The sequence below is a fragment of the Furipterus horrens genome, unplaced genomic scaffold, assembly GCF_987537825.1.
Source record: "Furipterus horrens unplaced genomic scaffold, mFurHor1.1.pri manual_scaffold_9, whole genome shotgun sequence".
NCBI classification, from domain to species: domain Eukaryota; kingdom Metazoa; phylum Chordata; class Mammalia; order Chiroptera; family Furipteridae; genus Furipterus; species Furipterus horrens.
In genome coordinates this window covers 67,358,141-67,373,747 of record NW_028327179.1, presented here as the reverse complement: position 1 = coordinate 67,373,747, position 15,607 = coordinate 67,358,141, and the positions used below count along the sequence as shown (strand labels likewise).

At 35.5% G+C, this 15,607-nt stretch overlaps 1 protein-coding gene across 1 annotated transcript in view; it reads right to left on the bottom strand.

The window, feature by feature from the left end:
- Nucleotides 1–15,607, bottom strand: part of FOXP2 (forkhead box P2) — a 370,651-nt gene that overhangs the window by 134,438 nt on the left and 220,606 nt on the right. Inside the window, exon 4 of the mRNA XM_090286764.1 lies at nucleotides 8,410–8,484. Within this exon, the coding sequence (XP_090142890.1) occupies nucleotides 8,410–8,484 (75 nt within the window). The remainder of the gene's footprint in view (nucleotides 1–8,409; nucleotides 8,485–15,607) is intronic.

Genomic DNA, 15,607 nt, shown 5'->3' with positions numbered 1-15,607 from the left:
GAGGAAGCTACAGAGTGATAATAATATAAGAAAGGGAATAGAAAAAAAAATGAAATAATGTGTATTTGATGATGCTGGAAATCAAGACTTCTGATTGGAGATATGTTTACATGCCTCTCCGTCCAGGTGTTTAATGATCCCAGCAGCGAGCTGGACTGGCTGGTGCTGACAGTCTGACTGATCAGGCCTCAGGATCTTAAAAGACATCCTGTGACTTAAAAAGAATCTTGCTGAATACTCCATCTTCCCTGATGTTGATAAGGAAATCAAACAAAACTAAGTACAAATGGTGTTTAATCTTAATTTCTTTCTGAACAGTGCATCAGTTCCTTAGCCTTAAAAGGATAAGTGATTGGATTTCTGTTTTTCTGTCTATGAATGCTATATAGACTTGTTTGTCAGGAAGCGTTCTCTTCAGTTGACCTTTTGAACTTCCTCTGTTGTAAGTTTCAAGTACATTATGATCATTCCCGGGATGTGCCTGTGAGCTCATTCCTGGACCCTCCCTGTTAATTAGCATATCTGCAAAATCCAATAAAAGGAAGGTGCTTGCACTGCTCAGTGCTGATCCTGCCCGAGCAAGCGGCAGCCCTCCAACCATCTCTCATTCTATCTGCTGGAATTACTTCCGTGCCCTCGACCACAAAGTACTACAACAATTTGGGAACATAGATTAGATATATACATCAGAACCTAATGGCTTTGTTTATAAAATAATAGGGGATAAAGTTGAAAAACAAAAAAAAGGCTTGTTTGAGGTGGTGGGCACATGAATGCAAGGTTTAGGTTTGTAGTTTTATCTAGCAGACACTTGATAGGTATTAAAGGCTGTGTACAAATCATTAGAAAGAGGAATAGGAGCAATTATTTATCCTATAATGGTATCAATACAAACTAATATGTGGTAATTAACAACAGTGGAATTGATTGCTCAAAATATTTTTAGGACTTTTCTAGAACCATAATTTTTCAACAGAATTCTAATCTCTGTACTTTGCTGAATATATTTTTCAGGATCAAAGTTGTATGTTATGGACTTAGCATTTTCATCTGGTCAATTCAAAAATCCATTCTGAGCTTTACCTATTTAAATGTTTGACATTTCAATATCAGACTTAGAGTATTATCTTGGTCTCTTTTCTTTGTCTATTGAGATGAGGATGACCCACTAATCACTTTCACTTGTATAATAGATAGTAAACAGACAACCTAAAATGCCAGGGAAAACCTCTTTGTTTCTCATTATAGAGCAAATGATTTCACCTGAATGTGTAGCCTAAATGATAGGAAAATGATTGTTAAGGATGAAAACTTTGTAACCATTAAGCATATTCCTTTAAGCATTAAGAACTAAATTAGGAATGTCCTGTATACCTGTAAAAATAAGTCTTTTTTTGCAAGCTGAAGTTCTAATAAAAAAATGTAACCAATAAATCAACAACATGAGATTCACAATTTACTTTTAAAATGTTTCTGGAGGAATCATTGAAGGTCCTTAAATTTCTCTTTTGTAAAAGTTCAACCTATAAAAAAAACAGTATTATATATCTGTTTGAGACAATAAAAGTGTCCTCAACAAACCACAAGTAGTTGAGTAATAAGTACGACGACTGTCCAGAAAGTATCCAGCCATGTACTATGAAAAATAGAGAGATTTGTTAAATAAGATACAAGAAACATTGTACATAGGAAAATGATGATTCAGTCCTTTTCAAAGTAGGCACCTTGGGACTTCACACAGTTCTCCCAGTGCCATTAACAACTGCAGCACGATGTTCCTTCTGCTCTGGTAACAGAAACTGCAGAATAAATTTTGCTCGATGTATTTCCTACCAAGATCTTGCAACAAAATCTCGGACACAGTAGTTTTTGGAATCCCCAGATCAGCTTCTAGTTCTTAGATTGTCAGTCGCTGAACTTTGTTGTTTTCAGCCTGTACACATTCAACATTTGCAGGTGTTCTGCTTGTTGCTGGTCTTCTAGAATGTGGATCACTTTCAACAGACCATCGAGCATCTTTGAAGCATTTATGCCGCACTTTTATTTGTGCTGCACTCATTGCATTGTCCCTATAATAGATTCAAATTTATACTAACATAACCTTAACAGCAAAGCATAACATCTCACAATATAGGTTTTATAGAAAGTACTATCCCAAAAAATTATCACAACATTATGCCTAGTTAATTGTCTCCACCATGTTAGTTAAAATTATCAATACTACTAATAAGCAGTAATATATCTTGAACTCTTGGTTAGTCTCTGCCAGTATATTTATAATAGAGAAAGAAAATATTGGAGCTACTGTAGTACTGCCACTTTATTTCCTTACTTTGTATCTTCATTTGTTTTTGCTGTGTACAACAACGGAGGGGACAATCACTTTTCCTCTTTCTTTAGCCACGATTTTCTTTGGCTTCTAGATGGATATCATTTCGGTCTGGTGAAGCAGGATATTTTCACTACCACTTTGCTATCCTCTTCTTAACAAATAAGAAAACATTTGGATGACACTTATTTTGAGTAATTAAGTCAGTGTTCAACTGAAATTAATGAATATAAAGACTTTCCTCTTAGTGAGGGACATTTCCATCTTTGTTAGTCATGACCCAGAGTACAATACCTACTGTATTTTATTTAGTGTAAATGCCAAATATATATTTAATTGTATGCCAAATAGAATTGTCTCTTTGCTCCAAGCAAGAGTATATTGATGCTATTCTAGATACTGCCTCAGACATCTGTTTCATACTTTCCATGTGTTAGTCATCACACTTAGTACTCTTGTGGTTATCAAATTTACTCCCATTACTACCCTTTGATGTAAATAATATTAGTGTTCTACTTTTACAGATTGAGAGCATGAGACTAAAAAAGATCAAGTAATTTGCCCAATATTCAATCTAGAAAGCTGATTTCAGAGCTCATGGGATAGATTATTTGGTGCTAGGTCCAATTTATAAAGTTTAAAAACAGATAAATTTGGAAGAGAAAATAAGAAATTCTTAAAAATCATCACTGTTATCTTTTTATTTCCTCTCATCCACAATTGCCATCAAAATTAAACATTAAAGAAGCAATCATAACAGATTAAAAATCTGTAGGTGAAAAGATCCAATGTGGTCAATGTAATTTAATTTGATATAAATGGCATAAAAATGAGCTGACCCAAGAGCAGCCAAGTCTCGTTTTTAGTTTATAGATCCAACAAATTTTGTTCATCCAAATATTCATTTGACACAATGGTAAAGGTTTTGAAAATAAGATCCAAAAGATAGACCCTAAACATTCAACATAATTGCCTTAGCACTTAGAGCTAACAGGTGGAGTCCTGCTTAAAATAGTATACACTTAGGTGTAAAAACCTGTAGACAAAAGTAACAATAGGTTATTTGCAGGTACATGTTAATGAGGCCATTCAGGCAGATGAGAAGTGAACAGGGTCTAGTTACTGAGGAGTGAACCTAGGTTATGATTGTGTGGCAAGGAAACCAAAGATTAGAAATTTAGGATCTTGTCCGAGTTAGCCTTTTGTAAAGTTGTGTGCTATATTAGGAAATATGAAAGGCATCTCTGCTATTATCAAAATCTGAAAGAAAAGTAAAATGAGTGAAAATTTTTCCATATTAGAATTAAATACACATCATTTAAAAAAATTGAGTGAAAAGCAAATATTGAAAAGTAATCTCTCACAGTGAAGCTCTCTGGCTCTGAGATTCTTTTCCTTTAAAGCCATAAGTTAGTGTTATTTTCTATAAAAGTCCAAGTTGTAAAAAAGATATTATATTGTTAATCTTAGAATATTAAACCATATAACTTATGGAGTCAAGCATTTCTTTTAAATACAGCAGGTAGATAGAAGTTAAGATTATAATTTTCAGGTAGTGATGGTATGTGAGTACAATTACTACTACACACTCTTACAATAAATGAGTAGAAGCACAATAAATGTAATCTATTATTAGATACATCAATGTATTACTACTGTTCAACAACCTGATAATAAGGATGCACAATACTCAGGTGATGGCTAACATCAAATGGCTACTTACATACCAAAATATTAGAAAATACTTCTCTGAAATATATTTTTATTAGAAACTTGATACGATAAACAGCTGAAACAGAATGGTATGATTAAGAACTTTTGTCAACTGCTTAATATCTTATATGTGACATTAGTTATTCTTTTAAGGTAATGATGGAACTAATTGTGTGGTGTTAAATTAATCCATTCATAGGGCATTATGTAGGATCTCAAAAATTTGAGAGCTATTACAATGATTCAACATTTATTATAAATGTCAGTTACATAGATTATAAAAGAAGGTGGTTGGCTTTAAGTACACCTATCCTTTCAATACCTTTCTTCCTTTTAGGCTACCAGTAATCTCATGGTACCATCAAGGCTTCTAGTTGCTTGAATGCTCCATCCCTACTCTCTATTTTTGCTCTCCCATCTCTTTTCTGGAATCTCTTTCCTCCCTTCTTAGTCTAAAAAAAAAATGCTACCTGCTTGCTCGGGTCAAGTCAGGAACCATCTCCTGAAGAAAGCTTCTCTTACCCCTGGAAGTGAGGCTCAGTTTTTATTCTCTGCTTCTAATGCAATCTTAGCAGAACTCTTATCACGGCTCTTAAAGTTTTAATAAAATTGTTTAAATGTCTAATTTTTCTATATCATGAGTTCTTATAAGACAAGCATGGCTCTTAGACAGTTTTTACTGGTAATTGAAAAAAATTACAAAGCAACTTTATGACCGCTTGGAGGAAAGAGCCCAGTCCATAATGTGAAATTAGCCAACAAAGCATTTTCACTATGATTACTCCAAACACCAAAACAATAGGACAATAAATTTTAAGTTTCCTTGTTACTTATTTATTTTTAAAATTTATTGAAAAACATCACAATGCATAGAAAGAAAGATGCTGGTAGTGCATGAGTAATCAATCATTTAAATAACAAGACAGAGTTCAATCTAAATATTTTAACTACATTTAGCATCAGGTTTATGCTATTTTGGAGAAGACGAGATAGATAAAGAGCAGAGAGGAAGAAGAATGAGGAGGAGGAGGAAGAGAAGAAGAACGAGGAGGAGGAGGAAGAGAAGAAGGAAGAGGAACAGGAGGAAGAGGAAAAGGAGAAGAAGAAGAAGAAAAGAGGAAGAACTATCTGATAACTGACAAAAAAACTGAGTTGTGTCCTCCCCACCCCTCAACATAGTGGAAACTGTGATTATAGAGATTACTTGTTGGGACAAATTTATATTAGTTCAACAATATTTACCGCTACTTTTTAATTTTCGTATTTTTTCAAATGTTGTTCCTCAGGAAGGACAAACATTTTAGGATTAAAATAAAGGAAACCCCAAACTAGATAATTTCAGATAGATCATTATAAAACATGTTTTTATGTACCAAATTTATTACCAATATACTGTGTTCACTATTTCCATAAAATGATACGTTATTGCTGTTTCCACTTCTACTTTTGTATATAACATTTTTAATGTTTCATGTTTATATATTCCACAAAATAGTATTCTGTATTAACTTGATGCTATATTTGAGAAAAATCTTTTAAACTAAGATATGAAATTCTGTTTCCAGGCAAGACGGAGGCATTGATAGACACACTGCATTTCCCTCACAACTAAGAAGGAATTTACAATCACTTCAAAATCAAAAAACCCCAGAAAATCCAGAAAATCAAAACTACAGGAATGTTTATCAAAGAAATAAAGAAGAAATATTCAGCTAGAAAGGTGGAAGGGGCAGAGTTGGGAGAGAATGAGGGGTGGTGCAGTGGTAGTGGTTGCAGGGGCAGTGCTTGGTGACAGCAGCTGGCGGTGCTGCTGGATAGCTGTGCAGTGACTATATCTGTGGTGAAAAGTGCAGTCATACATTTTAAACCTGGGTAATGATCCCAGCCCCATACCAGACTGATACCAGCCCCTAAGCAGGTCATGCAGCTTGCAGTTTCAGCACCAGGGAAAACAGAGCCACATTGCTTCTGATGGTGAAAACCAATGGGGAAGTGGGGAAAAGAAAGAAACTACTGGTCTCTCAATGGAGGCAGCTTGTTTAGAATGGGGAGGGGAAGAAGTGCCTAGAAAAGGGGTGAGAGCAGGACAAGTGGCATTATTACCTCTTAGACCCATCCCCCACATACAGTGCACACAGTGGTGAAAAGGGTCACCAGCACTGATGAATACCTAAGACTGCCCTTTTACAATGTAACAGGTACAACAGCTCTACTTAAGACACAGAGGTAAACACAGAAAGCTGTCAAGATGAGGATACAGAGAAGTACAGCCCAAAAGAAGGGGTAGATCAAGGTTCCAGTGGGAGAACTAAGAAACAAGGAGATAGCGAACCTAACAAAGAGATAGCCAACTTAACATATGCACAGTTCAAAGTACTAGTGATAAAAATGCTTACAGACTGGACAGAAAAGATTAAGCATGACAGGGAAGAAATGACAGCTTTCCTAAGGGAAACAAAGGAAAATACACATGAAACTAGTGGTGAAGGAAAGAAAACCAGGGCTCAAATCAATGATTTAGAACTTAAAGAAAAAAATGAACAGTCAACCAGTATAGATGGAGGAAACAAGGATTTTAAAAATGAGGAGAGGCTTAGAAACCTCTGGGATAGCTTTAAACATGGCAACATCTGAATCATAAGGGTGCAAGAAGGAGAAGAGGAAGAGCAAGAAATTGAAAAATTATGTAAAAAAATGAGGGAAAACTTCCCTAATTTGGGGAAGGAAATGGACATACAGGTCAGGAAGCACAGAGAGTTCCACATAATCTAGACCCAGGAGGACCACACCAAGACATATCATAATTATAATGCCAAAGGTTAAGGATAAAGAGAGAATCTTAAAAGCAGCAAGAGAAAGAAGAGAATTACCTACAAATGGGGTACCTATAAGACTATCAGCTGATATCCCAAAAGAAACTTTCCAAGTAAGAATGGACTGACAGGAAATATTCAAAGTGATGAGAGTCAAGGACCTACAACCAAGATTACTCTATCCAGCCAAGCTATCATTTAGAATGGAAGGGCAGAGTAAGTGCTTCCCAGACAAGGTAAAACTGAAGGAGTTCATCATCAACAAGCCACTATTGTATGAAATGTTAAAGGGACTTGTTAAGAAAAAGAAGATCAAAACTAGGAACATTAAAATGAAACAAAACCACAGCTGTCAACAACAGAAGCTAAAAAAACAGACAACCAGAGTGGGAACAGAATCATAGGTATGGGGAGAACATGGAACAGTGTCAGCTGAGAGGTGGAAGAGAGTAGAAGGAGGGAAATGGTACAGGAATTAAAAACCATTGTAGAAGGGTGCAGAATAGACAGAGAAATGTTGAGAAGAGCTTATATGCATCACCCATGGACATGGACTAAGCGGGGTGGGACTGCTGGAGGGAGGGGGAGTACAGGGTGGAGGGGAACAAAAGGAAATGAAATTGGGACAACTGTAACAGCATGATCAATAAAACATACCAAAAAAGACATGAACTTCTTCATTCATCAGGAAAACACAGATTATTTGGTGTAAAGAGATAATTATTTGGTGTAAAGAGATAATTGTGTTATATCCTATAAATTATAAATTAGAAAACATTATGTAGAGGGTAGTAAGAAAATAAATATAAATTTTGGGTGAGTTAATTTAAGAATACTCTAGTACAAGGAAACTAAGTTAAGTACATCAATTCTTGAGTAAAGAGGCAAATTTTTTATATGTGAAAATATGCATATAGCTTACTTATTTAGAAATTATTTAAGTATGTAGGAGTACCTCTGCTAAATTGAAACATGAAGTTGCTCTATTTAAAAATTCTACAAGGCTACTTCAGCATTACTACTCATTTTCAAGGCTAACTGGTATATAAATTGGGTCATGAGAGAAATTTTTATTGGGTGTTATAGTATAAAGAGAAAAATTGCATGCTAATGACAGACTATGTAAAAAAAAGGGCCTTGGCATATTATATGCAGAACATGGAACAGAAATTATTCCCTAAAATATATATCATATCTATCTATAATGTCGATCTATTTATTTTCTGCATATTAATGCTTTCTCATCAAATTATTCCTAAAAGTGCAAGAAAAGTGTAGTGGTGTAGAGCTATGTGTACTTATATATCTTAGAAAAAAATCAAATGCCATCAAGTCACAAAAGTTGTGACCTGTATAATTGATGAAATATAACTGAAGTAAGAAGACAAGAAGTAACAGAAAACCAACTAATTACCAAAACATTAATTATCTCTTATTGTACCTGCATCAATGGAATGCAGTGGTTAATAAAAAATTATAGATACCCTACTTAGTGACATTGGGCCTGTAGCCTTGTGCTTAGATGTTGATTTTTAATTGTCCAGTATAACTTACTGCAAATGTGCTGTGAGGATGCCCATCACCAGAAAAATGGCCACAGATGTATAATTTTGTTTCTGGAAGCAATTCCTATATTAAACAAAGCAAATCAATCTTAAGGCTTATACTGATAATGCACATTATCCTTTAAAAATATTTTTTATTATCTTGGTTAGTCAATATAAATAAGATTAGCATCTTTCTCTTGCAGTTAATAATAGTAGAGATTTCAAAAACAGAAGTAATTTGGCAGATGTGATATTGAATATTTAAACATAATGAATTAACTACTAACCAAAAAATTTATTATCTACCATGATCTTGACTTAGGAATCTCATTTCTTATTTGTAAGCTAAAATTATGGCTGATGTTAATAAATACTTCCTTAGGTTTAAATGGTACTATGATTTTATTTTATTTTCCCTTTTCACTTAATTTGTTGCAGTGACACTGTTAACAAAATTATACAGGTTTCAGGTGCACATCTACAACATATCATCTATACACTGTATTGTGTTCAACCACCCTACTCACACCTCCTTCCATTCGTCCTTAAAACTTTATATCTTATAGGAAAAAAAAATAACTTGTACTCAACTATAACCAAAAAAAAATGAACATGAACCCAGTCTTGTCATGGAAAGTGAGAACAATCACAAGACTCTCTTTAAATAAACTGCCTTGACTAAACTGCATTACTATAACACCATTTAATATATACACATACCATTAAATATATATCTCCAACTATGGAACCAAACTGTTAAAACCTATGGAATTATCCCATTTGTACAGAAAACTACTTTATATACTGAAATGTATAGTTTTCATTTTTATCTGTAAAAGCAAAGTGGTTATTTATTGATAAATAACATAGAATGTCATTTTTACCTAGTATTAAACATCTGAAAGATTTTATATGAAACACAAAAAGCTTCACTTCATTTGAATAGACCATGTGACAAAACATCCTGAAACATCATGTATGATATGAAAGGATGATCCCCATTCATAAGATACATAAGGGAAATTATAAGTATATCATAAAAAAAGAAAAGCAAGAAGGGATGAAGTAGGGGAGTCAGGGAACATTTGTAGTGTTTTCAAACATGTAAATATTACATCTTCTAAATAATTATTTCTGAAGTTCAGAGACTTCGTTTAAGAAACAGATTAGTAGACATGCTTTACATGACTATATGCCATTTTTTCAAGGAAAGGGCAGCATTAATTCAAAAAGGAAAAATAGTTTCCAAAATATTCCTTTCCTTCAGTTTTCTATGAAGTATGTCATCTGATGTTGACTGGTGAGGACTAGGAAAAAATTTGTTCAAGTTATATTTTACTGTCAGAATCCAACAAACATATTTTCAACTAAATTATTTTGTCAATATCCTGTAGTACCCTTGCTAACTTTATCTGGCACCAGTGCATAATTAGATACACAGAGGTGTGACTCCAACTGAAGGAGTTGGCATTGTAGCACTCTGCGAAAATATTAACTATGAGGTTAACTCCAATTTTCTCTTCTTTAATTAAATGCACACGGTACTAATGAGGTAACCTACTGTTCCTTGATAGCACTAATTAGCTAAGAGGAGAATACACTCTCACACTGCAATTTAAACCTAAAAATAAGGTTGAAATATGCTAATTGCAGGCAATTTTAGAACAGTACAAGTTGAAGAATTAGTCATAATAAGAAAAGCTGACTGCTTTATAGCTAGGCAGCTGTAACTTTGGTTAAAATCTAAACAAGCCACATGATTTTTGAATGGCTATTTAACAAGGTCATAGACATTCTCAAAAACAAAATTTTACTTCATGACATAGTAATGAACCAGACTAACAAAAAATCCTCAGATCGACGCTTATGTATATAAAACTAAAAATAAGTGAGCATCACAAGACTCCAAAGGTGCCAGGACACAATTTATATTTAATACTGAAAATTGAACTCCATAAATAAGCAACATTACCTTATACTCTTTCAAGAACACTCTTACTAAATAATTATTGTAATTTGTGTTTCCAATATAGACAAAACATGTCAATGTGCTGAATATTTGTCATTCCAATCAGAAGGGAAGATACAGAGAGGAGTTTTGTACTCTGAGGAATACACAAAGAGGAAATTCCCAGACAATGTAACAAGTACAGTGATTAAAATATACCAAAAAATGCTATGGAATACAATGGTGTAGTTACCAATGAAAGGATAAAGTTGCCAAAATATCAGAAGAATTTCACTATAAGAAGATGTTTTTCATTATATTTCTTCTACAAGTTAGAGCTTTGGGATGGACTGAGCCTGAAGCTTCACTGTGAGAAACATGTTCTCCATTCTTAGCTCAAAAGCCTCAGAAATATGATTTCAGTAAAACTAAGTATAATCCAAATATACCTTCTTTGGTTCTCAAACATTCTCCAAATGTGATTTTAACATATAAACATTGAGATAATTTTTGACATAAAGCAAGATTCTGAAGGTCCTCTAAACCATCAAAAAATATATTATGTTTTTACTGGTGCAAAGTATATTTCTATTATTTTTTGAATCTATAAAATCTATGACATATTTATATTAGCCAGAAACTTTGATAAACTGAAAATACTCATTATGTCAGACAAATCTTTCCTGTTACCACAGAAAAAAATGACAAATCTTTCATGTTACTACAGAGAAAAATAAAGCATACTAAACTGGTATTGTCATAACCTATACTTAGCATCAAGAGAGATAGAGAGCCTCACACAGAGGCCTCACAGTGACATTTTCTGTTCCTGTCACTTTGCATGCAAAATCATAAAATACATATAGTTTAAACAACAGAGAGCGTAACAAGCAATAAACATAAAGCGTTAAAGAGCAAAATTTGTGAAAATAAAGTCAACTTAATCTTAAGTTTACTGAAGAAAAATAACAGGAAGGAAGCAAACCATTTGAAAAGCAAAGGTATTTTTGTTTGTTTTTTTGTTTTGTTTTTTGTGTTTTGTTTTAACCCTAACTCCCAACTAATAACTCCTGGAATTAAAAGTATGTGAGAATAAATTTTTACTACCATTAGCCAGTCATTGTGTCTTGCCAAAAGGCTTGGTTGAAGAAACTGCTTTGGAAAACACACCCTAGCTTTTTCTCCTGGCTGTCCTAGAACCTTCTACAACAGAAGAGACAAAATGTTGGCAAGAGATGCTAATAAAACTCTGACCAACAATGCCTTAAAAGATACATGAAGTTGCAGATCTGTAAGGACGTACATACAAGGCAAATAAAATCAGCCATTTAGAGGTAACTTGAAGGTACCTTGGAGGTACCTTGACATATTCCTGCAAATCACAGGGAAACACAATATAAATGGATGTTTTAAGTGTTTACATCTGGGAGAGAGAAGATGGCGGCGAAGTAAGTAGAAGTGTTGTCTGCCTGCTCCTATCGTGGAAAGCTTGGGATACAGACAGGGAGACAAGTGAGTGAGTACAAATTTCGGACAGCTTGAATAGGGACAGCTTGAGTAGGGAAGGGAGAGCGAGAGCAGAGTGGAAAAGGGCAGAAGGCCGGCCAGTGCTCTCGGGAGGAGTCTCTGGACCCACCAAGCCCCATGCTTCTACTGGACCGCACCCCAGAGGGACAGCTACAGACTGGCTCACCGTCCGGAAACTGCTTGGAGATTGCTCCCTACTGTGGGCATGGCGAAAAGCGGAGTCCCATAGGGAAACAATAGAAAGGTTTCCATGAACTGGCCAGAGGTCTGGGAGGACGGCGAGTGGACCAGACTATGGGAAACTGTATGACCTGAATCCAGGTGGAGATCCCCCAGACAGGCAGGTCTGGGCCGGCGACCCCATGCCCACATCGCACATCGCAGCACCACTTAAAAGAGAGAAGCTGAACTGGGTCCGGAGAGCTGCGTTAGAAACACGGTCTTGGTCAGACCTCCAGACCAGTGGGCAGGGCGTGCAGGTGAATGGGGAGATGGTGAACAACCCAGACTTTGGGAAGCTGTGTAAACTGAGACTGGTGTTGGCGGCACCACATACCAGGTGCGTGCATCAATCGTGGCACCACTGATCAGAAAAAAGTGCAGTTGGGCCGGGAAAGCTGCGTTAGAAACACAGCCTCAGTCAGGGCCCAAAGCAGGTGGGTAAAGTGCACAGGTGAACAGAGAGGCGCTGCTGGCCATGGACGGACACAGCTTGGTGCTGTGGCTTGGAACACAGAGACTTCTTGGGAGGAGGAGCAAAGGCAGGATCCAAAGCAGGGCGGGGACTAGGAACATGCTCACTGGCGCACCAACAGGACAGCATTACTACAGAAGCTTGAGGACTGCTGGAGGGTACCGCAGGAAAGTGGGGAGAGACCCAACTCTGCGGCTCACAGCAGATAGTTACAGCAGGCCCCTGAGTGATACAAAAGCAGCCGCAGAAACCAGCCAGAGCTCCTCACAGCCAGCCAACCAGGAAAAATTTGAAACTCATGGAATTTTGGCCAGGTTTAGATCCAGAAAAAGAAAACAGCATACAAAGAGACTGAACTGAGTAAAAACTTTCTTTTTAACTTTAATTTTAATTGAAAGAAGGAAGGAAAAAACTTATTTTTTTTAAGGAGAAGAAAGGAGGGGAAGGAAAAAATTTTTTCTCTTTAAAGTAGCTCTATAATCTGTTTCATACCATCTCTCCCTCCCATCTTTCACCTATAATTGTTGTTTGTTAGTTTTGTTTAGCCTCCCTTTCACACTAAATATATAGCATACAACTACTATATAAATCTAATACTATACATTACCACTTTCTTACTTTATCCTGCATTCTTCCCTCTCTCTTTTTTAATTTTTATTTTATTTTTATTTTTTATTAACATACAATGTAAATATTACTTACTGTCTTGCATAGTCTTGACACTACCTGTTACTATCACTACTCTATCATCCCCCCTCTCAAAAATCATCTTTTTCTTCATTTAAAAAACTCGTAACTATTTCTCCTATAATATAATAATCCTAACCTCTCTACATTTATATTAATACTGGCTCATTTGCTGCCGATAGTGGGATAGAGAGTGGGGGATATTTTTGAGGGTGTGGGTTTCCTGCCTGGGCTGTGTGTTTGTTTTTAACATCATCTCCACAAAAGAACTCAAGACAAAGTGGAAAGAGAGACTCTCAGTCAATTAGCCAGAGGGAAGGTCCCACCAAAGAGCATCTGAAATACAACCAGACAGCATAAACAAATGACATAAAGGGTATCCCAAGAACATCAGTCTCAGGAGATCAAAGAGACTGCACCACTGAAACCCCCAGATCTCCTATAAAAAATCTCATACCACACAGGTGGGAAGTCAAAGCAGACAAACCCCAAAAACAAAAACAAACAAGAAGAATCCAACATAGTAACATGCAGAAACAACCTCCCAATGAAAAGAAAAGAGGAATCCTGAGAAAGATAGGTAGATGAAGTAGACATAAGCAAATGTCAGACATAAAATTCAAAATAATGGTGGTGAAGCTCAATAGAGTTGACAACCTCAAAAATAACTACGACAACCTCCAAGAAAGCTACCAACAGTTCCAAGAAAATTACAGGGAACTTATGGAGAACGATACCAGCATTAAAAAGGACATAGAAACTATTAATAAGATGCAGGAAGAAATGAAGAAAACAATCTCTGAACTGAAAAACACAGTAGAATCAATCAAAAGCAGGCTAAACGGAGCAGAGGATCGGATCAGTGAATTAGAGGACAATGTAGAAAAGAATTCCCAGACAATACAACAAAATAAAAAAAGATTGAAAAACTATGAAGAAGGTCTAAGGGAATTACAGGACAACACAAGACAAAATAATATCCGGATCATAGGAATACAAGACAGGATGAGGAAGAACAAGGAATAGAGGGCCTGATAGGAAGAATAGTGACAGAAAATTTTCCTACCCTGATGAGAGGAAGGGTCATGCAGGTCCAGGAAACAAGAGAGTCCCAATGAAGAGGAACCTCAAAAGACCCACTACAAGGCACATCATAATTAAAATGGCAACATTCAAAGACAAAGTGAGAATCCTAAAAGCAGAAAGAAAAAAGCAAATAACATACAAGGGAACTCTGATAAGGCTATTGACCAATTTCTCAACAGAAACACTACAAGCCAGAAGGGAATGGTCAAAAATATTTCAAGCAATGAAAAACAAAGGCCTACAACCAAGAATACTCTACCCAGCAAGGGTCTCATTCAAAATGGAAGGTGAAATAAGAAGTTTTTCAGACAAAGGGAGACTAAAAGAATACATACCCACCAAACCAGCATTGCAAGAGATGCTAAAAGGAATGATCTAAGAAGGAGAAGAGAAAGAAAAAAAAAAAAAAGAGGGAAAGGAACACAGGTACAAAGGGAAATAAATAAATACATGTCATTAATCACCTTAAATGTAAATGGATTAAATGCTCCAATTAAAATACATAAGGTAGCAGAATGGATATGAAAACAGGACCCACATATTTGCTGTCTACAAGAAACACACCTCAAAACAAAAAATTTACTCAGACTGAGATGAAGAGATGGAAAAAAATATTTCAAGCAAACAGATCTGAAAAAAAAAGCCGTGGTAGCAACACTCATATCAGACAAAACAAATTTCAAAGCAAGGGCAGTAAAAAGAGACAAATAGTGACATTTCATAATACTTAAGGAAACAATCCATCAAGAAGTTATAACCCTTGTAAACATATATGCACCAAACATAGGAGCACCCAAATATATAAAGAAAATACTATAAAATCACAAGAAGGATATTAACAGTAACACATTCATAGTAGGGGACTTTATCACTTCATTATCAACAATAGACAGATCTTCAAAGCAAAGACACACCAAGGATATGCAGGCATTGAACAACACACAAAACCACATGGACTTAATTGATATATATATAGAACTTTTCACCCCAAAGAAGCAAAATATACATTCTTTTCAAATGCAAATGGGACATTTTCAAAGATAGACCACATGATAGGACACAAAACAAGCCTCAAAAAATTCAAGAAAATTGAAATCATATCAAGCATGTTTTCAGACCACAATGCCTTGAAACTAGAAATCAACCTCAAAGAAAAAAATCAAAGACATTCAAACTCATGGAGAATGAATAACATGCTATTAAACAATGAATGGATTAAAAATGACATCCAAGAAGAAATCGAGAAGTTTCTGGAAACTAATG